The sequence below is a fragment of the Mesoplodon bidens genome (assembly GCF_964165515.1).
Source record: "Mesoplodon bidens genome assembly, chromosome: 12".
Classification (NCBI taxonomy): domain Eukaryota; kingdom Metazoa; phylum Chordata; class Mammalia; order Artiodactyla; family Ziphiidae; genus Mesoplodon; species Mesoplodon bidens.
This window is the reverse complement of record NC_138168.1, coordinates 57,916,022-57,938,303: the sequence shown is the minus strand read 5'-3', so window position 1 is coordinate 57,938,303 and position 22,282 is coordinate 57,916,022. Positions and strand designations below refer to the sequence as shown.

The 22,282-nt window shown below is 43.3% G+C and overlaps 1 protein-coding gene across 5 annotated transcripts in view; it reads right to left on the bottom strand.

Moving 5' to 3' along the window:
* Nucleotides 1–22,282, bottom strand: part of NCOA7 (nuclear receptor coactivator 7) — a 144,611-nt gene that overhangs the window by 6,000 nt on the left and 116,329 nt on the right. For 4 of the 5 annotated variants that reach the window (XM_081250537.1, XM_081250538.1, XM_081250536.1 and 1 more), the window contains exons 11-13: nucleotides 11,364–11,511; nucleotides 3,297–3,422; nucleotides 1,843–1,995 (exon numbers count right to left, since the gene is read on the bottom strand). In XM_081250537.1, the coding sequence (XP_081106663.1) occupies nucleotides 1,843–1,995; nucleotides 3,297–3,422; nucleotides 11,364–11,511 (427 nt within the window). Of the gene's footprint in view, nucleotides 1–1,842; nucleotides 1,996–3,296; nucleotides 3,423–4,689; nucleotides 5,244–11,363; nucleotides 11,512–22,282 lie in introns of those variants that run through there. The other variant, XM_081250540.1, reaches the window with a different exon arrangement.

Below are 22,282 nucleotides of genomic sequence, written 5' to 3'. Positions count from 1 at the left end.
ATTAGCTTTTCTTAAATAAATGGTTCTTCACTTGCTGTATGCCCTTAGGGCAATTTCCAGAGACTTTAAGTGATTATTGTTTTTATAATTCCCACCAGCAATGGTTGTTTCACTGGGGATTGATTCTGTAGAACTCCTCATGCCTGCCATTCTGCATGCGTAATGCTTTTATCTTAGAATTTTATATAATTCATTTCCAGATAAATTTACAGGTGGTGTTCTATCATGTTCCCAAACACAGCAAGCCGCATCCTTGCCTTGGGGGTAGATGGGGTGGGGAAAGCAGAGTTAGTGTCCAGGTGCCTTCAAATAACACAAATGCCTCCAGGGCACCAGATCCAGTAAGACTATACCTCTAGACAAACAGTGTAATCTTCAGGTATAGGCAGGCCTCCTTTACATATCTGCTGATAGGAAGCTGAGTAATACTGTGCATCATCAAAACCTGCTCTGTGAGGCCAACACATTCCCCAACAAGTTATCTTTTGGTAAATTAATAGAACTAATCTATACTTATGGTGTAGGTACGTGTGTGTGTGTGTGGGGGGGTCTAAAACCATCTAGCTCTATCTCATCTAAAAAGTAGCACCTAACTTTGCAAACATTTCACTAAATCCCTAAGTAATTCCATTTTAAACCTTTGTTATTATTATTTAAATTTTTAACTTGACTGTCCCTACTATTCAGCTTGGACTATGATTAAATAAAGTGTTCTCAATCAGTAAATTACAGTAGTAACAATGATAATAACTAAACTATTCCTCACAACTCTTAATCTACTTACAGGAAAGATCACAGTTGAGAAGGACAGTGCCTTTAGTACCCCCTTCTCTCTGCTAATTTTTCCCAAGACAAATTATGACAGCAAAAATCTATTTCCCCTAAAATGATCCCAATTATATGGCTTCTCAGTAAGGTCCCAAATGCCCCACATCTAACAGACAGTCATTATACATTTTCTGAATGGATGAATAAATAACTGGTTGTCAAGTAAACCCTGCTTCCAAATGCCAGGAAGAGAAAATAATGACACCTACAAAAAGTGTAAAGAAATTTCTTCTTGCTATAATACAGACCAAGTTGAAATGAATAAAGAGCAGACTTGAAAGATGCTTTCCTTTTGTGAAGCAGAAGTCTGCCTGGATGGTACATGAAAGAAACCTGGACAGATTCCACTCATACTCCAGGCTGACCGAGGGAAGAATTATTAGCTTAGGGGAGATGGGGGTAATATCTAGATTTCACCAGTGCCTCCTAGACCGACAGCAACGTGGGTGAAAGTGCACTAAGCAATGGTCCAGAGCATTTTCTCCTGTTTCATAACAACTGGGCCCTTCAGGTACAACATACCATGGCCTTAACTGGCTCTCCATCTCAGCAACTATGCAGGCAAGGTTGGTGGATACTACACTTCAGCTACCTGGAAGAAGTTCTGGTATGGCACTGGAACTTCTTTCTGCAACTCTCTCCAAATCTAGACTCGACTTTTCTTCCAGCTTCTCCAGTTTTAGATTACAGGATATCATTATAGCTTCCTACTCCATGATGAGTACAGGAAAAAAATTCCTTAGAATGTGACTGTATTTGGAGATATGCTCCATTTTCTTTTTTAGAGATGCATTCTGAAGTATGTAGAGGTGAAATGACATAATAATTGGGATTTACTTCAAAATACTTCAGGGAAGAAAGGCCAACAAAGGAAAGAATGAAGTGTATGTGGCAAAGTCCTGCTAACTGTAGAATCTGAGTGATGAGAGGTCATTGTATTAGTCTCTCTACTGTTGTGTAGGTTTGAAAAGCTTCATTAAAAAAATGTTCTTCTATAAGAGGAACAAGCCTCACCTGATTATCCATATCTTTGATGACCAATAGGACAGGACTGTCTAGTGATGCTGACTTCCGGTAGAGAGTTTTCAAGCTGGTCCCATGCTCTAATGTGCTGTATACGAGTCTCCATGGATAGCCCTGTACCCTTGCTGGAAGGCGTCGGGCCAGCTGTGAATCCAAAGATGAAGATGTAAATACACAGTTTGCCTACAAATCACTCATGAACTTGTAGCACAAAACAGATGCCTGTGGCTCAAACTCAATAATTACACTACTTGCATATTGCTCCCCTATACTCTAGCAAATATTTGCCACTATAAACCAAGAAGGGAAAATCATCCCTTGGCAGAGATGCTCCCCAGAGCGTGCATTCCCTCTCACGGATGATCCTGAAGGGTCACTATGCCACTATATAGATATAGCACCTAGCTTGATAAAGAGGTATGAAATAGACACATGCTCTCTTGTTTACACTTCATCCTGACTTTCACCAAGCAGTTCATGTTTCTCGAATTGTTCTTTCTAAACCTTCAAAGGCTCCGAGCTGCTACTGACAGCTGTAAATTCCCACCAAAGTGAGAACAAGAAGACACGGGTGTTTTATGCTAGTGATCAGATGTGGCCTGTCCTCATTACACTTGGTATCTTTCACTTACATTAATATTTAACTCAAACTTGGCTGCCATAAATATCAATAATGCATATCTCTTCAAAAATACACACAAAGGAGGCTATATAAAATGTTGAAGTCCTCAAGAATGCTTGACATAGTTCTAGAATCAGCATGAACTCCATCCCTGTAACTGCTTGGTCAAATCGCTTAGCTTTCCTGGGCCTTCACAGATGGCATTTGTAAATTGAGGGACTTGAACCTGATGATTCTTTAAGGTCTCTGAAATTCAGGTTTCTAAGCTGACTGATGAGGGAAGTACAAGAGGTCCCTTACTAAAGTTCAAATACAAGCACATAGTATTTCATAAAAACTCAAGTAAGAGATTTTCAGAAAATAGAAAGTAAACAAAAAAAAAAGTACAGAAAAAGGAAAATTACTCCTAGTGGTAGGTGGTTTTCATAAAGCAAGTAAAGTGTACTTGCTATATGACTTTTACTGAGCTCCATAAATTGAAACCATTGGAACTCTGTGATAATCATTAGGATAAATTTGGATCCTTTTAAAACACATTAGGACTATAGTAGGACACTTTAAAAATTGTTTTGAAGACAAGAAATGGCTTTTTGTTCAGGTCTGGGGAATGGATGTAGGTGTCTGGCCAAGTCCTCGCACTCCCGAGAAGGGGGCAGGGATGCTGCCTTTCAGAAGCAGAGAAGGGCCCTGGTTAGGCTGCTGGTGTTCTTCCTTTAAAACTCGGCTCACGCTTCACCCCAAGTGAGAAGAGCAAATGTCAGGGGTGGGAAATGTGTTCTAAGGTTTGGAAGACACCCATCCTAAGTCCCCAGGAAGAACCCACCTGCTCGATGTGCATGTTCTCCAGAAGCGCACTGCGGGGCTGCAGGATCGGCAGGGCTGCCTCATCCTCATCTTCATAGTAGCTACATGTGCTCTTCCTGCGTTTTGCCTCCTCAACGGTGATGATCTGAAATGGAGGAGACAAATAAACCAAGAAAAACGATATTTTTGCTTTTCCTTCACCTGCTATAAAGGACTTCAGGTACACAATTGCCTGTCACAGGTAGGGTTTTAGCAGCAGGAGGTAAGTTGAGCCAGCACTTTGGGGGAAATGGCTAATCACAATGTCAATTTCAGAGCAAATGGAGAATTTAACACAGTACAGCTATAGCACTTAATATGTACAAATTAAAGTCACAAGTTTTCCAGTTTTACTATTGCTCAGTCATCAAGTAAGAATTATGTATAACTCCACAAGCGACTTATACCCTTGAAATGCCCTAAATTATTCTCCATTAGCCCGCATCTAAATTTGAATTGTTAAGGGACTAACAGATATCATATTATGAGCAAGTCTTCTATAAATAGGGAAATTGGGAAGATAAGGATAGTCCTTTAATCAAGAATCCTAATGTTTTCTCTGAAGGCTGTTCATAGCAACCAACCCTGACAGAAATAGCAAATGATAACATCTACGGAAAGCAACAATACAAAGAGACACGAAGCTTTAGTCTAAATTACAATTAGGTATGATTCTTTATGGAGAGTTGAGAAACCATCAAAATAATCTTTCCTTCAAAGCTGAGAACAGAAACATGATGTTGTACACACATTTATTATTTCATCATAAATACACTTATAAACTACCAGGTTAAAAATCTTTTTTTCTTTTGCCTCTCTGAAAGTCTGGATAAATCACTAAATTATTTTGAAATTGAAGGATACAGACAGAAGGTAACTGATTAACCAAAATTCCTGAGTACAAATATTAATGACTTTTGCATCATAGAGAAAAAACATTTACATTACATTTAGTGAAGGTTGTCAGACAATGACTACTTAGTTTCCAAAATGCTGTCATCTGAGCCGGATTTACAGGGAAATTAGCCCTTAAATTTTACTGTCTTCTCAAGGGGCATTTACTTAAAGAAAACACTGTTGAAGAATCACAAATCCAGCATTTTAAATGTATTAAATAAAGCACATATTTGGGGGGAACTCTACATTTAACACAGGTACAAAGTGGGGCTGTGGAATGAAAAAATCAGTATGGAGTTTTGACTCCAAAGGGAAAGGGCAAACCACACCATCTCTCTCTCCAAAGTGAATAAAATACCTGCTCTGGCTGAAATATCAGCACGATCCTTTCTAATTAGAAAGCATTTCAAAGCATCTGAGCGGCAGAGCTTGGAGGATTCACGGGCACATGATTAGCCCTCAGGACTCTAACATACCTTCACAAAAGGCTCTTGGTCCGGTCTGGCACAATAGAAAATCTGAATGTCCAGGGGCAATCTTCTCATCGTGAAGTAGTGGGAACTGCCTGCTTGCTCTCTAAAGAGGTGCAGGTTTTTTCTCTTATCTGCCTCCACACCACTGTTACTTACAGCCACACTGAGCTACAACTGTTTATGCCGTATCTAGTTTCCTGCATGATTAAGTTTCTGTTTCCCTTAGGAGAGAGTTCAGTATTTCTACAGGAACACACCCAAATTAGGATTTAGAGCAAACACACACTTCCTGTTAGGCATAGCTGTGAGGCTGTAAAAAGACACTTTCACCTTTGAAACGGTGGTTTCCTAACAGCACAACAAAACCTCATTGTTTTTTTTCTTCTTCTTCTCTTTTACTTTTCTTCCCAATTGTCCTCCAGCTGGCTGAGCTAGCTTTTCTAGCCCTGCCTTTTCAGATTTTTTTTTCTGCATCCTAAAGCGAAACCTTCATTTTAAAAGTTTATGTGTGTTCCCTGACATCAGTTTGAATCTCAAAGGAAAGATGAAAAGGAGCCTTTACCAGAGGTAGGTTCATTACGCTTAGAACAATGGCGTTTCACTTCAATACCGTCATGTTTGTTAGGTATGAGAAACTTCAAAGAACTGAAAGAACATCCGGTTTATATGAGGCTGAGAAAAATGTTAGTTTAGATTCAGTTTTTCTAAAGAGCTGGCAAAGTAATATTTACCTTTTAACCTTTCAAAATATTAATCTTAATGACTAATGAGCATGATGAGTCCTCCTCTACTGCCCAGATCAGATATCAGCGGGGTTGGAAAGAAATGTAGATTACCATTGGATCAATTTTCAGGGATCTTTCTGTGAGTTTTACAGATCGAAAATGGCCTCTTGGGGGCTTCCCTGGTGGCGCAGTGGTTGAGAGTCTGCCTGCCGATGCAGGGGACACGGGTTCGTGCCCCGGTCCGGGAGGATCCCACGTGCCGCGGAGCGGCTGGGCCCGTGAGCCATGGCCGCTGAGCCTGCGCGTCCGGAGCCTGTGCTCCGCAACGGGAGAGGCCACAACAGTGAGAGGCCCTGGTACCGCAAAAAAAAAAAGAAAAAGAAAATGGCCTCTTGGTCTCCGGTACCCCTGGGAGATCGGGCGCCACTACATAGTTCATCCCGGGGATCAGTTCTAATGAGGCTCTGGGAGATAATTGGGGACCAGTCTCAGGTCAGCCAGAACTTATTCTCAATGCAAGAGCCTGGACACAATCTAGGGCAGAATCACTTGGATTTTGTGCCAGTGAGACAGCATTCTTTTCAGTGCCTGACACTTCATGACAGCTAACATTTACTGAGTGCTTTCTATATGATGGCAAGTGCCAGGTGCTTTGCCAGGCATGTGGCACAAACAATTCCAATATATCATTTATCAGCTTTTCAAATTAGCAAAAGTTTTAAGAAAGGGATAATAGATATAGTACTTTCTGTTGCCAGAAGCACAATGAGAAGAAGGGTATTCCTCACATTTCTGGAAAATTGTCATTATATAAAAGTAGGAGCCTTAAAAAAATCAATACCCTTATACTAAGTAATATCACTTTCAGGAAATTAGGGGAATAGAGTTACAGATCATCTCATCCTTGTGAAAAACTTGAACCAACACGATTCCTAAAAATGGGGAATTGTTAAATTCTGATTAAGGTCTAAAATATTATGTAACCATTAAAATGAGGCTTCAAAATCTTTAATATGATACAGTTCTCACAAGATGTCAGGTGAGAAAAGCCAGATACCAAACTATACATTATCCCATTTTGCAAAAATACTCTCTCACCCTTACTGCCTAGAAAACACCCTAAAATAGAAAAAAATGAGTCAAAGAAATGTACAAAAGTAATGTGTGGTTAGATATTATTTTCTTTTTTTTTTTTTTTTTTTTTTTGATATTATTTTCTAAGTGTTCTGCATTGTGCTTTTCTGTAGTTCCCAAATTTCCTATAATAAAAGCAGGTGTTACCTTTATAAACTTAGGAAGTAAAGCTTATTTAAAGAGCTTGGATATGGAGGATGGACTAGTGGCTGGGTTGACTGGAGGTGCCCTAGAGTTTAAGTGAAGGGTGCAGACAGCTGACTAGGGCAGTGGTCCCCACCCTACATAAGATCAGAATCAACAAATTCTAACTAGAGATGACTGCCTACATATGATGATGAAAGAGAAGAATCTGGGTTGATATCTAGACTTCTAGCTTGGGGCACCACTAATTAAGATGGGAATACATGAGAAGAAGCAAGTTTTGGGGAAAGATGAGACGTTTTGGACATGCTGAGGATCAGACACCTGTCAGGGGAGTGAAGGTTCCTCTTCCCCACCCACGGAGGAGATGCAATGCCACCACGAAGCAATGCTATCACAGTGGCCTGGCCTTAAGGTAATGCTAGTAAGCAGAATTTGCTCCTGCATGGGAGGGAGCTTGGACAGCATTCTTCTCCTCATTGTACTTTTGGAATTTCTCTTCCATGTGGCAAGAAATAGGGATAGGGGCTTCCCTGGTGGCGCAGTGGTTGAGAATCTGCCTGCTAATGCAGGGGACACGGGTTCGAGCCCTGGTCTGGGAGGATCCCACATGCCGCGGAGCAACTAGGCCCGTGAGCCACAACTACTGAGCCTGCACGTCTGGAGCCTGTGCTCCACAACAAGAGAGGCCGCGATAGTGAGAGGCCCGCGCACTGCGATGAAGAGTGGCCCCCGCTTGCCACAACTAGAGAAAGCCCTCGCACAGAAATGAAGACCCAACACAGCAAAAATAAATAAATTAATTAATAAACTCCTACCCCCAACATCATCTAAAAAAAAAAAAAGAGGGATAACAGTCCAGTCACCTCTCTCTCCAGTTATCTTTTCTTTCCATGTCCCAAGTGTTAACAAGTACACTAGGAGCTTGCAACAAGCCAACCCATTTCTTCCTCCTTCTCCATCCCTTCTTCTTTTCTTCCTCTTCCACTACAGGTCTAAAGACACCTTCTAAAGGGATTTGCCCTCTCATTCTCCTCAGTGGCTCAGTCTGAGTGGCTCACTCAAGCCCACTCTACTCTAGATCCAGAAGCAGACCTTTCTCTCTCTGCATGCCCCTTTAGCTCCTTTTCTTCTGGTGCTGGTAGGTGTGGCCTCTTCTCCCACAGGAGTTGTCAAGAGCTGAGATTCAAGGTTGGGATTAGTGGAAAGATGCAGAATAGGCCTAAAAGAGGGCTGCTTCAGTTCAAGATATTCAGGCCTAGTCGGGAAAGGATTAAATCCCCAGTGAAATTTAAACCTTCTCTCTGGCCCTCCATATTGGGCAAGAGACCATAGCCTCACTAAGAAAATACACATTTCCTAGCTATGCTTCCTCTATGCGCATATCTCATGGGGGTGGGGGCCTCTTGGGAACAGATGGTTAGGTAAGGAGGACGGGAATTGATATTCTTTGACGCCTTGGCCAGAATGCCAGTGTCACACCATCTCTGCCTCGTGGAGACCCAGTCATGCCTGTGGGGCATCTATGTGCTCTAGAACAGCAGCCTGGAAGAAAGGTGTGTGTAGGAGACAGAGGTGGGAGTCAGCAGCAGAAACCTCGAAAGCCGATGAGCTCATCCAAGGAAGATGTAATAGACGAGAAGAAAAGAGAGCCAAGGATAAACTAGGGAACACCATGAGAAAAGGGACAAGCAAAGTATACTCAGAAAGACTGGCCAGAGACAGAAAAAAACAGAGGTGATATGAAGAGCCAAGGGAGGGAGAGCCTAATAGGCTGAAATATTTTTAATCAATGGTTTCAAACAAGAAGCTTATGAGCTGTGGGAAGACAAACATGCAAACAAAGTGCTGAGCGATACACTACAGAGCTATGTGCATTGGGCTGTGGAAGGACAGGAGGAGTAACTGGCTGAAAGCATCACAGAAGTGACAAATGAGCTGGACCCTGAAGGATGACAGGAGTCTGACATGGAAAGCTGTGTGTGTCCGTGTACACATTCGGGCTGGGAGGGAGTGAATGAGAAAGGGGGGAGTGAGGGCAAACACACAGATGAAAGGATCTGGCATTCCAGAAGGAGTTAGACCCAAGGGGCAGGCCTCATCACCCTTAATCATCCCAGTCTGACAGAGTTCCAGCCTTGGAAGATCTGACTGCCCACTTGATGAATCTAAAACCAGACTGGGAGTATTGCTGGAGAAAACCTGCCCTCACTGCAGCCTGGTGCCAGACCCCACCGGGGCTTTCAATACCAGACAGCCATCCTACTGCAGTTCTTCAGTTGACATTTTTCCTAGTCTCTGTAACTGCTACTTCAGACCTTCTCTGTATTCCTCTAAGTCTTCCCTCCTTCACCTCTAGGAGGTGCTCCCTCCTTCTGCTGCAAAGAAATAAGCAAATGAGCAATGCCACAATTTACCCCCAGTGAGTCTACATTCTATATGCACACATCCTATTCTTTTCTGCTGCCCGACGACCTAAGACCGATTCTATCCCTACCCCCACATTCCCGGCCAAGTCTCGGGGATCCAGCCTCCCGCTTATTCCCTCTCCTATTCCCTTATCTTCTGTACCTTCTGTTCCACCGTTCCCGCTGACCTCATCCAAAACGTTACAGTCTCTCTCACGAGAGGGAAAACCTCCCCATCCTCACCTCTTCTTCCAGCCTTCCATCTCATTTTTATTCTCCAAAACCAAATTCGAGTTGTTTGCCCACCTTTACTAGCTCCATTTACTCACCCCCAATTCATTCATTGAACACTGGTAGCTACATTTTGAAGCTACCACTTTAATGAAACTGCTTTTTGTCAAAGTCACCCACTATTACCTCCTTGGTTTTAAATCCAAAAGATATAGCTTAGTTCTTACTTTTTGACTCCTCCACAGCATTAGGCATTTTTGACGACTACTCCCCTCTTGAAACATTCTCTTCCCTTGGCTTCTAAGACATGACTTTTCTTGTTTTCCATGCCCTCCCCTGGCTGTACCTTCTCAGTCACCTTTGTGGGCTCCACTATCTTTGGCCCCTGAGTGCTGTCATCCTGAAGGGTTCTGTTCTGAGCCCTGCTCCCTTGCCAATGGACACACTCTCCTAGGCTGACCTCACCTACACTCACAACTTCAGCTTTGCTAATCACTTCCGAAAGTATGTCTTCAGATCTTTTTCCTAAGTTTTATTCTCAGTTGTCTCTTGGACATTCCACAGACACCTCAAATTTAGATGAAAACCAGAACACAGAGCATTTTCTGCTAAATCTAATCCTCTTGCTATGCTCCTTATCGCAGTAAAGGGCAGGTACCTCCATCCCTCCAGTTCCCATTCTAAAAACCAAAAGATCAACCTTGACATCTTCCTTACTTTCCACATGGAATTAATTACTCACAAAACCCTGTTTTCCTCCTTCTAACCATCTTTCAAAAGCACTCAATTTCCTCTATCTGCACTGCCACTCTTTCAGCAACTGTTCTCTCTCAAAATTGATTACTGCAAGAGACTCCTAATGGGTCTTCAAGCCTCAAGGGTTGTCCGACTCCATGAACATCTGCCAGCAAGAGCAAGCTCTCCAAAATGCATATCTGGGGGTTTCCCTCGTGGCGCAGTGGTTGAGAGTCCGCCTGCCGGTACAGGGGACACGGGTTCGTGCCCGGGTCCGGGAAGATCCCACATGCTGCGGAGCGGCTGGGCCCGTGAGCCATGGCCGCTGAGCCTGCGCGTCCGGAGCCTGTGCTCCGTGGCGGGAGGGGCCACAGCAGTGAGAGGCCCACGTACCGCAAAAAAAAAAAAAAAAAAAAATGCGTATTTGTATTTATTTCTCCAGGCTCCAAACAGCTCCTACTGGTTGAAGCTGTTTGAACACAGCTCAAACTGCTGCCTTCCTACTGCCCTTAGGAAAACACCCAAACCAAACCTATGACAAACAGTTCATAGGTCCTTTGTGATCTGCCATTTCATTATCTCCAGCTTCGTTTCTTGCCACTCCCTCAGCTTTGCACTCTTATGATCCAGCTACACTGAACTCTTATTAGTTCATCAAATGCCCCACACGCTCTGTTTCTCCCCTGGGTCATTCCTCTACACAGACTTTTCTCTCTGGCCAGAACATGTTCCGTGTTCTATGTCCCACTTTCACCCCAACTGCCTGTCCTCCCACTTCTGATCTCAGCTCAGATTACTCCTTCTGGGTCGCTTTCGCTGATTCCCTAGCTCCATTCAGGTGCCTGGGTACATGTTCCCATAGCACGTGGCACTTCACCTACAATGGTAATTATCTCACTATATTGTAATGATTTATCTATACTCCTTGATGCTAAATTCTACTTATCTCATCCACCGTGCCCCTAACATGAGAAGGGTGTGGTAAGTGCTCAAAAAAATTATGAACAGTTTTTTAGGCCAAATTAAGAAGCTTGACTTTCATCCTGTACGTAATGGGGACCCTGCAGCAATTTCAAAAAAGAGAAGTGAAATTACTGGGTTGTAGGGGTGGAGATGAGGTCTTTCTGACTCACATAACTAGCTTCAAACAGAGGAATAAGGTTTTTTCCCCATGTGATTTCAAAGAGGCACAGGAAATCTGACTTCTTGCCAGCCAAGAAGTTATTGGAATTTGGACACAAGAACATTTTGTTTGTGGACTGGACTTTAAGGGACAGTCTAGCCCTCTCTTGAGTCTCACCTCCCAGCTCTTGGTGGTCGGCTCACTGAAGAAGTTGTCAATCATATTCAGTTCTTCTTTTTCCACCACCACAAAGCCTTGCTCTTTGGCATCTTTCCCATAGACATCAGGAGACCACTGAACAAAGAACGTGTACAAGTGATCCACCCTGAAAAACATGTTCATCACAGGGGTTAACACCAAATCTACTTTCCTGGCAGGCACCAGTAGGAACTTGGGCATGTACAGCTATCTTTTTCCTGCTTGGCAAATCCATTTTGCTAATTGGGAAATCTCCCATGTTGAAGATAATCTCTGCTAATGCATTCCGAACTTCGAAAATAAGTCAATAAATGGAAGCTAAGTCCACAGACACTGAAAAAGTGTCTTTCAATCTGAGGGAAAGATCAAGAAATGGGACATAAACGTAAAAAACACAATGAAATATTTACACCAAATGTTTTTTCCTCATTGGGTCTTCATTTATTGGACATCTGTATTCATAGGGAAAAAATTAATCCGAAGCTTTAGATGGGAACAAAGATAAGCAATATTCCAATGGGTCTTATGTAGATTGAAGCATTATTGTATCATAATTTTAATAAAATATCTTTAATAATTAGAAAATATCAGGGATAGTATTAGCTGTTATTTTAACATTAGAAACAGACAATTTTATTGATATCGGAATGCAGTTTGCTTCCAATATCTCTGTTCTCTTATACATGTTTAACATCTGAAGCATTTCTCCAGACTTAATCAATAGAGAGGTGGCTAGTTCCTGAGCAGAGGGTGGGGCTTTTGGTCCCAGCGCCTACAATATCCTCCCACCCCCCGCCCATGTAGAACAGTCAAAAGCACTCTGACCTTAGATTCTACACCTGCAACCATCACAGTGGGGGAGTGGAAGGTAGATAGGATCAAATGATTCTTAAAGCCTTTTCTAATTACAAACTGGTAATTTCAATTTGAGGCTACTGTTTGGGACAATGCTAACATATTGCTAAGTTTTTAAAAGTTATAATTGTAAAAATATTATAACACAATTGCTATAGATTGAATGTTTGTGTGCCCCTAAAATTTGCATGTTGAAATCTAATCCCCAGTGTGATGGTATTTGGATGTAGGACCTTTCAGAGGTGCTTAGGTTATGAGGCATGACTGGGATTAAAAGAGACCCCACAGAGCTGGCTAGCCCCCTGTGCCATGTGAGAACACAGTGAAAAGACAGCCGTCTATGAACCAGAGTCAGCCCTCACAAGACACCGAATCTGCCAGCACCTTGATCTTGGACTTCCCAACCTCTAGAACTGTCAAAAATAAACCTCTTCTTTATAAGCCACCCAGTCTATGGTATTCTGTTATAGCAAACTGAACAAACTAACACAAATATTAATTAAAACGAAAAAGAAATGTCACTATAATTCTAATATTCCCATCGGTCAAACTGTCTTTAGGTTTCTATAGTCCTATCTGTTCTTGAGCACATGTACACAGTTTTCTTTCCATTGTTATCAGGGCTAAGACATAATTGTTATATGTAACATAAAATAATGCATATTTGCCATGTTGCTAGTCCTTGTACTGACTTTTAAAAACATTTATTTATTTATTTATTTATTTATGGCTGAGTTGGGTCTTCGTTGCTGCGCGCAGGCTTTCTCTAGTTGCAGCAAGCATGGGCTACTCTTCTTGCGGTGCGTGGGCATCTTACTGCAGTGGCTTTCGTTGCAGAGCATGGGCTCCAGGAGTACGGGCTTCAGTAGTTGTGGCACGCAGGCTCAGTAGTTGTGGCTCGCGGGCTCTAGAGTGCAGGCTCAGTAGTTGTGGCGCACAAGCTTAGTTGCTCCACGGCATGTGGGATCTTCCCAGACCAGGGCTCAAACCCGTGTCCCCTGCATTGGCAGGCGGATTCTTAACCACTGCACCACCAGAGAAGCCCCTTGTACTGACTTTTAATGCCTACATTTCATGAAAGTAATAAACCACAATTACCCAAATTCCTATGCCTTTTGGATATTTAGGTTTTTTCCATTTCTTTGATTATACAAACAACATTACGATGAACATCCTCATGATCTATGCCTTTTGCCACCTTTTGAATTATTTCCTCAAGATTAGTTCCCAGAAAAGGGATTTTTAAGCCAAAGGGCATGATTTTATAGCTTGTGATTCATCCTGCCAAACTGCTCTTGAAAGGTTGACTAGTTTACTCTGACACGAGCATTGCAGTTTGCATCTAAGTCTCATAACAATCCTGCTTATCCTTCTTTTTCTAAATGAATTTAATATATATTTTAAGTTTTAACCGACTTACTTTGCATTTCAAGTGGTAGTGGGTTAAGCATTTTTTTTTTCTTTTTGCGGTACGCGGGCCTCTCACTGCTGTGGCCTCTCCCGTTGCGGAGCACAGGCTCCGGATGCGCAGGCCCAGCGGCCATGGCTCACGGGCCCAGCCGCTCCGCGGCATGCGGGATCCTCCCGGACCGGGGCACAAACCCACGTCCCCTGCATTGGCAGGCGGACTCTCAACTACTGCGCCACCAGGGAAGCCCGGGTTGAACACTTCTTAAATGTTTTCTCCCTGGCTGCTTTCATGAATTGGCTCCTTGTGATTGTGGAGTCAATGTTTTTCTTTTCAATATGTGGGAGCCTTTATATAATGTAACATTAACCACTATCAAATGTATTTCTAAGCTGTTTTTTCCTTTTTATATTAATTATGCCTTTTCTTCCATAATATAGAATTACCAGTTTTCATATATTTTATACACACACACATATCCTCTCAGTTCCGTTTCTCTTGAGATCCTTGACTAATACAATGGACTACTCTGAAAAGCTATATAAGAAACTGATCAAAATGGTTATCTCTGTGGAATGGAATGAGGTCGAAGAAAGATATATTGCATTATATATATATATATATATATATATATATATATATATATATATATATCTTTCCATAAATTATTTAAATTTTTGGACTAGGTAGTACATTTTATAATTTGAGAATTAAAATTAGATTTCAAAAGGCAAATAACGAGAAGTTTCCATCTCACTCATATCCCTGTCCATCACATTCTGGGTCCACCTTTTTCCCCTGTAGTTGACCACTTTATTATTCCTTGTGTGTTCTTGTAGTGTTATTTTTGTAGATAGAAATAAATATGAATATAGATTCTCTTTGTCTTTCATTTCTACAAAAGATGGTACTATCCTCTATCTAGCTTTTTTCACTAAACAATATAGCCTGAATATCCTTCCACAACAGTATAGAGATGGCTTCCTCATTCTTTCTTTCATAGCTACACAGTACTTTACTGTGTGGATTTATCATAGTTTATGTAACCATCCTCTCCAGCTGGACACTTGAGTTTTTTCCAAGACTGTGGTTTTATAACAAATGCTGTGATGAGTAACTTGGTACGTCATTTTTGCATGTTTACAGGTAGAGCTGTAGGACATATTCCCAGAAGTGGGACTGTGTTATCAAAGGAGCAATTCACTTATGCTTTTTATATATAATACCATGTTGCCCTTTTTAGGGACGGAATCATTTTTTGCCCTCCTACCAGCAATATGTATACTCTTTCGAATCTCCGAACTATTATTAACATGTAGTATGACATTTCCTATTAAAAGTTAACTTAGGAAAAATCATGACTCCAGAAAGGTTTGATAAATATATAATTCTAGTGCTTCCCTGGTGGCGCAGTGGTTACGAATCCGCCTGCCAATGCAGAGGACACAGGTTCGAGCCCTGGTCCAGGAAGATCCCACGTGCTGCGGAGCAACTAAGCCCACGCACCCCAACTACTGAAGCCTGCGCGTCTAGAGCCCACGCTCTGCAACGAGAAGCCACTGCAATGAGAAGCACACACACTGCAACGAAGAGTAGCCCCCGCTCGCCGCAACTAGAGAAAACCCACCACGTGCAGCAACAAAGACCCAACACAGCCAAAAATAAATAAATAAATACATTAAAATATATATATATATATATATATATATATATAATTATAACTCTTTTAGTTTTCTAACACCTAAAAGTTAGTCCATCTTAACTGTATTTTAGAAAATAGTTGAGAACCAAATATGCTTCACTCAATAACTTTTGGAAAAGGACACATTTATTACATGCTTATCCAAATCAAATAAAATCGCTTCCAAATATTTGTTGGCTAGCTTATTTGTGAGAAAGAGGAAAGCAGTCCCTGATACGTGGGAGCTAGCCTGCTGCTACCGGCCAGGGCCCAGTGTTGCGAGAAACTGGCCTGGCCCTCACAGCTAGGCCCTGGTATTCTCCCGCTGAACATTAACAACTTTACAAAGCATCAACATCCGGCAAAGCCACTCTACCACCATGATGAATCATGACAGAAACGAGACCACTGAGGTCTGATATCTAAACACAAACACTGTCCAACCACAAAAATGACCAAACATCTCTCTAATCTGGCTAATATAAATGACTGTGCTTCTTTACCGATTATGGCACTAGCCTCTCTGGTTTTTCCTCCTTCTACATACGATTTATAATATGCTCAATCACAGAATGACCTTTGCTTCCTGACAGCTTCCAATCTAGAGCAAAGCCCCACTTCTTTAAGTTATCCCTCGAATCACCTAACATAAACCTACATCCTATGACCCCTTTCAAGCACCCTTTTACTGAGATGGCCCTTGGTCCCATGCAGTGCATTCTCCCTCGTTGCAACAAGTCAACCCAACACATTCAATTTCAGGTGTGTTCCTGGTTGTCCCTGGCTGCAGCGCATCGCTTCCTTCAATAATACTTCCTGTGTACCCACCATGTGCCAGTGACCCTGACCTTGAGGAACTACCTTCTGGAATATTAGGGTTGGTGGAGATATAGGATATCATTTAATCCAACTAACTCTCCTTAGATGTTAAGAGAATGGGGGCTCCGAAGTCTACTATCAGCCTCACAGCCAGGACTAGATCTCCTGAGGGGGCAATCAGCGTTCTTTGAACCACACTACAAAGTCCTCCCCTTATCCCACATCGATTTCTGAATTGTTTCCCACTTAACTTCCTGGTTATGACACAAGACACATTTTTATCACTTTTTGAACCTACTTTCCATGAAGCACTGCTCGTTTATCCTCTAACATTTTATTCTCAAAGGAGAAGTCACTGTACAAGCATAAACACTGAAAAAGCATCCCAAGAAATGCTGAAAGCTCATGCTGACATATACCCCTGTGTAAGACTGCTAGGGAATGAGGGATAAGGCACAGATTTGAAGTTAAGATTTCATTTCTTCTTAGATACTATAAGAAAATATAAATTGTGAAAACTGCAGGTCAGTAAAGATTTTAAGGTGAGATCCAATCTTAGCAATTGCCAGTCACTTCCCTTTTTGGTGACAAAGACATTAAGTTGCTTGGGGAAACCATTTGAGCGATCTTTGTTATTATGTAGATGCAAGGTGAGTAGGACTTATTATTCTGGAGGAAGTTATAATTGAACATTCCCTGCTTGAGGAAGACAACTTTTTCCTCCAGCCCACTGGGCGGGTGGATGGGATGGAAGGTGGGTGAGAGGGAAGATCTGTATAAGAAGGAGGAATTGTGTGCCTAATACCTCTTTTTCAAAGTTCAAGATTATCAGAGCATCTCTGATGAATTAAGGTGGTCCTAATAGAGGTAAGACCTTAGGAAAGGATAATACCCCTTCTTCCACCCCATCCTTCTTGACGAGAAACTATTCAAGGGGGTGGGGGGAATGGCCAGGTCTAGACTCATGACCTGGGATCCACATGAATGCCATGGTTATCTTAGGAGCGGGTGAATGCGGGCATGGTGTGCTGCTGGGAAAACAGTGGGCATACTATGGAAGGAGATGGCTACATATGTCATACACATATGTGTGAGTTCCCAGGAGCTGTAACAAGTGAGGGGCTGGGGGGGAGGTGAGTTTGGGCACAAAGTATTCTTGCCTGCCCTGTGCCTTTCTCTCTAGAAGAAATATGTCAACCCGGGGCAAGAATCTGGGATGACCAAGTAAGAGAGGTTTATTCCAAATCTCTTCTCTTGGGACTGCTGGATTTCCAGTGAGTGGTGAATCAAGCCTCTGGGATCGTCTGTTGCCAGAGTGAGTGGCCTATTTTGCAGCAAGGTCAAGAGCAGCCAGGGCCAGCACTGGGCTTGTTGAACTTACCACAAAAGGAAATATCTACAAAGCAGGGATGAGGCATTCTCAAAATACCACAGAAAAGAGGGTCAAAGTCATAACAATTTTAATGTTAAACAGAGAAGCAACCTTCTGTTTTAAGCAATGCTGATGAAATATGTCAGCTACCTGAAAAGAAAAGACGTGATTCCCTGCCTTGAGGACCTCACACTGCACAACAGCTCTAAGAGGCAAGTGTTACTATGCCCAGTTTAAAGATAAGGAAACTGAGGCTCAGAAGATTAATGTGCCCAAACACCCCATCTCTGGAAATGTTCCAGCCAGTCTAAGCTGACTGCCTCTTCTTTTGTGAATGCTGAACCCTAAGGGGGATGGTACATTTTTGTACCTGTCCACAGACAGAGGTCTCATACTATAGGTCAACTACTTCCTTGGCTTTGGGTTTTATTAGCGAAGCTTAAGTAAGCATGAGATGCCCTGAGTGGCCCTTTAGGTCACATGCGGCCCACTCCCCATTCCCGCTCCCCCACCTTGCACGCACAGGTGCACATCGCTGCCAGCACTGTGCTCCATGCTCGGGGAACAGTGCGGGGCGGCCGCCTCACCTCAGCCATGCTCCTGGGAATGGTTCTCCACTGGCTGCGACAGGCAGGGCAGGAGCCCTGGACGACCTCCCACCTCTCTCAGGTGGTGGGCTTTATCTCTGCAGCCAGCGAAGTCACCCCAGCCTCGAGAAGTCCCAAGAGAAGAGATTTGGAATAAATCTCTCTCTCGGGTGAGATGGCAAACCTCCGAAGTATGTTCTGCTATGGGGCAACCTGATGGGAAGTGCTCGTGTCTCTTCTCTCAGATATCCAGGGCACTGGCACACCCCAGTTTCCCTCAACTACAGCCTCCTGCAGAAAATCGCCTCATTCTCTCATGTAGAGAGGGCCCTCACGCGATGCCTCTGAGGGAAAAGCAGGCGTGAACAATTAAAATGGCCTGTTCCACAAGATAAAATTAAAGTTCACTTGGAGCCAATCTTATTGCTTAATTCTCAGGCCCCTGGAGACCAAAGAGAAGAGGATGTGACTTCATCTTTTCTCCTGCTAGATTAGAGTGGCACTAAGTTTATTGAAGTTTATCTAACCTAATTCTTGGAATGGCTCTTTTTGGCTAAGTTAACTGGATTTTCCTGGTGGTTAGTTCCCAGAACTGAACCCTGCCCTCTGGAAACAGGCCTAAAGTTCTGAAAATTCCCCTCCTAGCGCCTCTGGGTTCACCTCGCCCACTCCTTCCTCCTGACTATACCGGTTCCACTTTCACCTTGAGCCTCAGCCCTCCTCTTTCCCCAGCATGAGCCCCTCCTGGATTCACACGCCCCCAGGCCAGTGCTTCCACCTCACCCGCACCGCCGCCCCCTGGAGGCACACAGCTTTTCTGATCCTTCTACTGCACTTGCCCTTCCAAATGCCTGGCCACAGAAACAAACAGCATCTTTCTAACTGCTCCCTTGGGATGATGCATGTCGCTGAGTTTGCTTATGGGAGCTTAATGGATCCACTACAAGTCAAGGGCACCTCACACTGGCCAGGAGAAACCCTCCCTCGTGGGATTCTCTACTCCCCTCTAGCTCTCTTCCTTCACTGCTTCGCACAGCAGCTATTCGAGACCTCTACTTTCTCAAGCTCTCACCCCTGCTCTCCTACCCACCCACCCTGCCTGAACAGAGGACTCTCCGTTGTACCGTTCTAGTAATGCACTCCCCTCTGCGCCCCTCTTAATGGCCTTTCTCTTCAGAAGAAGGAACTACCCCCTCCTTAGTGGATTCCCTCCACTATTCCCACCCCACTCCTTCATCCCTTTATCTCCATCTTAATCCACAAACTTACTTGCACTTCCTTAAACAATAAGCCTCAAGATTTTGTTTCTCCCTAAAACCTCCTTCCTATACCTCATCTTCCCTTCAGATTGTACTGTTAACATCTGGGTTATGCATTTTTTTTCCAACTCCTTTTCATTCCTGATTTTATTAACCTTTTAGTATATGCCCTTTCTTAAACCTGCCTCCGATACCATCTGGAAGGAGGCAGGGTTTTTAAATCTTCTTCCCTCCTTCACTACTTCAGTGAAGCGGATTCCCTCAAACTCTATTGTGAGTTCTCAACAGTATCTGTTATCATTTCTCTTGACCTCTGAAAACCTGTTGATGGCTTCTTTAAAACTCAGTGACTCACCCTGTGGTCTCCATGAGTCACTGAGCTTCTGGCCTCAGTTACCTCAGGACACTATCTATGGCCTCTGGCCAAGCCAACATGATTACCAGTAATACCACCATGCTAGCTACTATGTGGTCATGAAGCAGTAACTGCAGTAACATGTGGGAGCACGGACCTCACAGGTCAGGTACTGGGTCCTGGAAAAAGCTAGGACTTAAGGAAGAAGCAGTAGAAGTGGTCCTGGAAGGAAGCCAAGAGGAAGTGGCAGGGAAGTAGAAGTGAGCTGATAGAATGCAAATCTGATCACTTTACCCAGCTGCGTAAAATCCGTCCAACATCTCCCTGTAGGTTTTAGGATAATTTCAAACTCCTTAGGCCAATCTCCCAAATGTGCTCTTTGCTCCAGCCATATGCTCTTGTATCTCTGCTCCAACATCCATTCTAATTATTATTATTATTATATACATAATATAATAATATTATATATAATAATTTTTTTTATTATTATTATTTTAAGAAGAGCGATGACAAAGGTAAGCCCAGTGGAGAATCATTTCACACTGGGGTCAGGGACAGCTTCCCAGGGGCCAAGCGCAAGCTGAATTTTGTTTTTTGTTTCTTTTGGGGCTGCGTTGGGTCTTTGCTGCTGCGCAGCGGCTTTCTCTAGTTGCGCTGAGCAGGGGCTACTCTTTGTTGCGGTGTTGCGGTGTGCAGGCTCTAGGCACGTTGGCTTCAGTAGTTGTGGCATGCGGGCTCAGTAGTTGTGGCTCTTGGGCTCTAGAGCACAGGCTCAGTAGTTGTGGTGCATGGGGTTAGTTGCACCGTGGCATGTGGGATCTTCCTGGCCCAAGGATCGAACCCGTGTCCCCTGCATTGGCAGGCGGATTCTTAACCACTGCACCACCAGGGAAGCCCCAAAGCTGAGTTTTGAAGGAGGAGAAAGAGCCAGTTACAGGAGGAAGAGAAGCTGCATTCTACTGGAGGGGACATGTGTAAAAAGACCTTGCATCTTAAGGGAAGGGTGATGCCGGAAGGAGGTCGAACTGGACATGGCAGAGGGAAAGAGGGGCAATGCAGTCATGTCACTGGTGGCTTCTGACAGAGGATTCTGTGACAGGGAAAAGCTGCTGAGATGCAGTGCCTGCCCAGAGTGATCCAGGCCCTGCCCTAGAGCGAGCAGGTTGAGAGAAATAAAAATTCCTAACACAGTTCCAACAACACAGCCAGTGGGCATCTGAGCTGGGATGACCATGTTGAATAGAAACTCATCAGGCAGGGGAAGAATTCCTGACAGGTAGAATGAAAGAGCAAGTTTTACTCTTTGCTAATGGAATGGCAGGAAAGGAAAAAAAAAAAAAAAAAAAAAAAAGCCAGAAGGGCCGGGTCACTGGGTCACAGAAAGTCCTGGGCATGAGATAAAATGCTTTGACCTTATCCTGAGGCCACTGTTTACCAAAGTGTAGCAGGGGCAGCTCCACTGACTTCAGAGGATACACAGAGGAAACCATTTTCATAGTTACGTATTTATTTAAAGAGTATTAGGAGGAAATGCAACTGGCATATTATATACTTCAGATTTCACAGATATTACTGCTCAGGAAAAGCCTAAGTAAAAAAAAAAAAAATTTGATCTAAATCCTTTGAAGACAACTATTAAGTAAACAGTATACTGTACAGATGGTTTGCAGATATGGGGATATTGGAAAGGAAGTGAATGACCAAAGCTCGAGAAGCACCACTAGACAACACCCAGGGCTCCAGCAGGGAAGAAGCCTGGCCAGATCTTCAGTTTAGAAAGACTGCTGTGGAGCCAAGTAGGGAAGGTCAGGAAGAGATAGGACCGACTAGAAACAAAGGCTCTGTGGAGAAGGCGACAATGGTGATCCAGCCATGAGATGATCAAGGCCAGAGCCCAGGCGAGGCAGTGGAGATGGGGAGAAGGTTGCCATCCACGCTCCTCCAGGCACAAAAATAATCCCCACCCATCCAGAAACTGGTAATATCAAACAAAACCCAGCACTCAAGCTTTGTTCAGGTTTTCTGTCTAACTACAAATTTAGGCTTAATCAGATTTCTTCATAAGCCTCAAGGCTCCTTTAGAGATTCACCCCAAAGGAGACACCATATTCAAGCTACAAACCCCCATTTAGCAGATAAAGTTGTCATCTCCGAAGAAGAAATTCTTTGAAGGTAAGTGATAAAGGTCCTCAGAAGGCAGCAGGCTTACCTTAGAGGCAAGAAAGCACTGCCAATTATAGGAAAGGAAGCAACAGCAGCAGTAACAACTAACTTTCATTTAGTGCATGGACAAGCTCATTTCTCACTATAACCTCAGGAGGTAGCCACTGTAATTATCGGTCCTATTTAAAGGTGGAAGAAACAGATGCTTACACAGATTAACTAGCCTGTCCAAGGCCACACAGTATGTTAGGGGCGGACCTGGTATTAACCTCAGGTCAGTTCTTGGTCCAGACCAAATATGCTTCACCATTTCCTTTATGGTCAGTCCCTCTGTCCTGGTTTTACTATTTCATAAAAGCCCATCACTGACAAAGCTGTAGGGTTGAGGGATATAAAAAC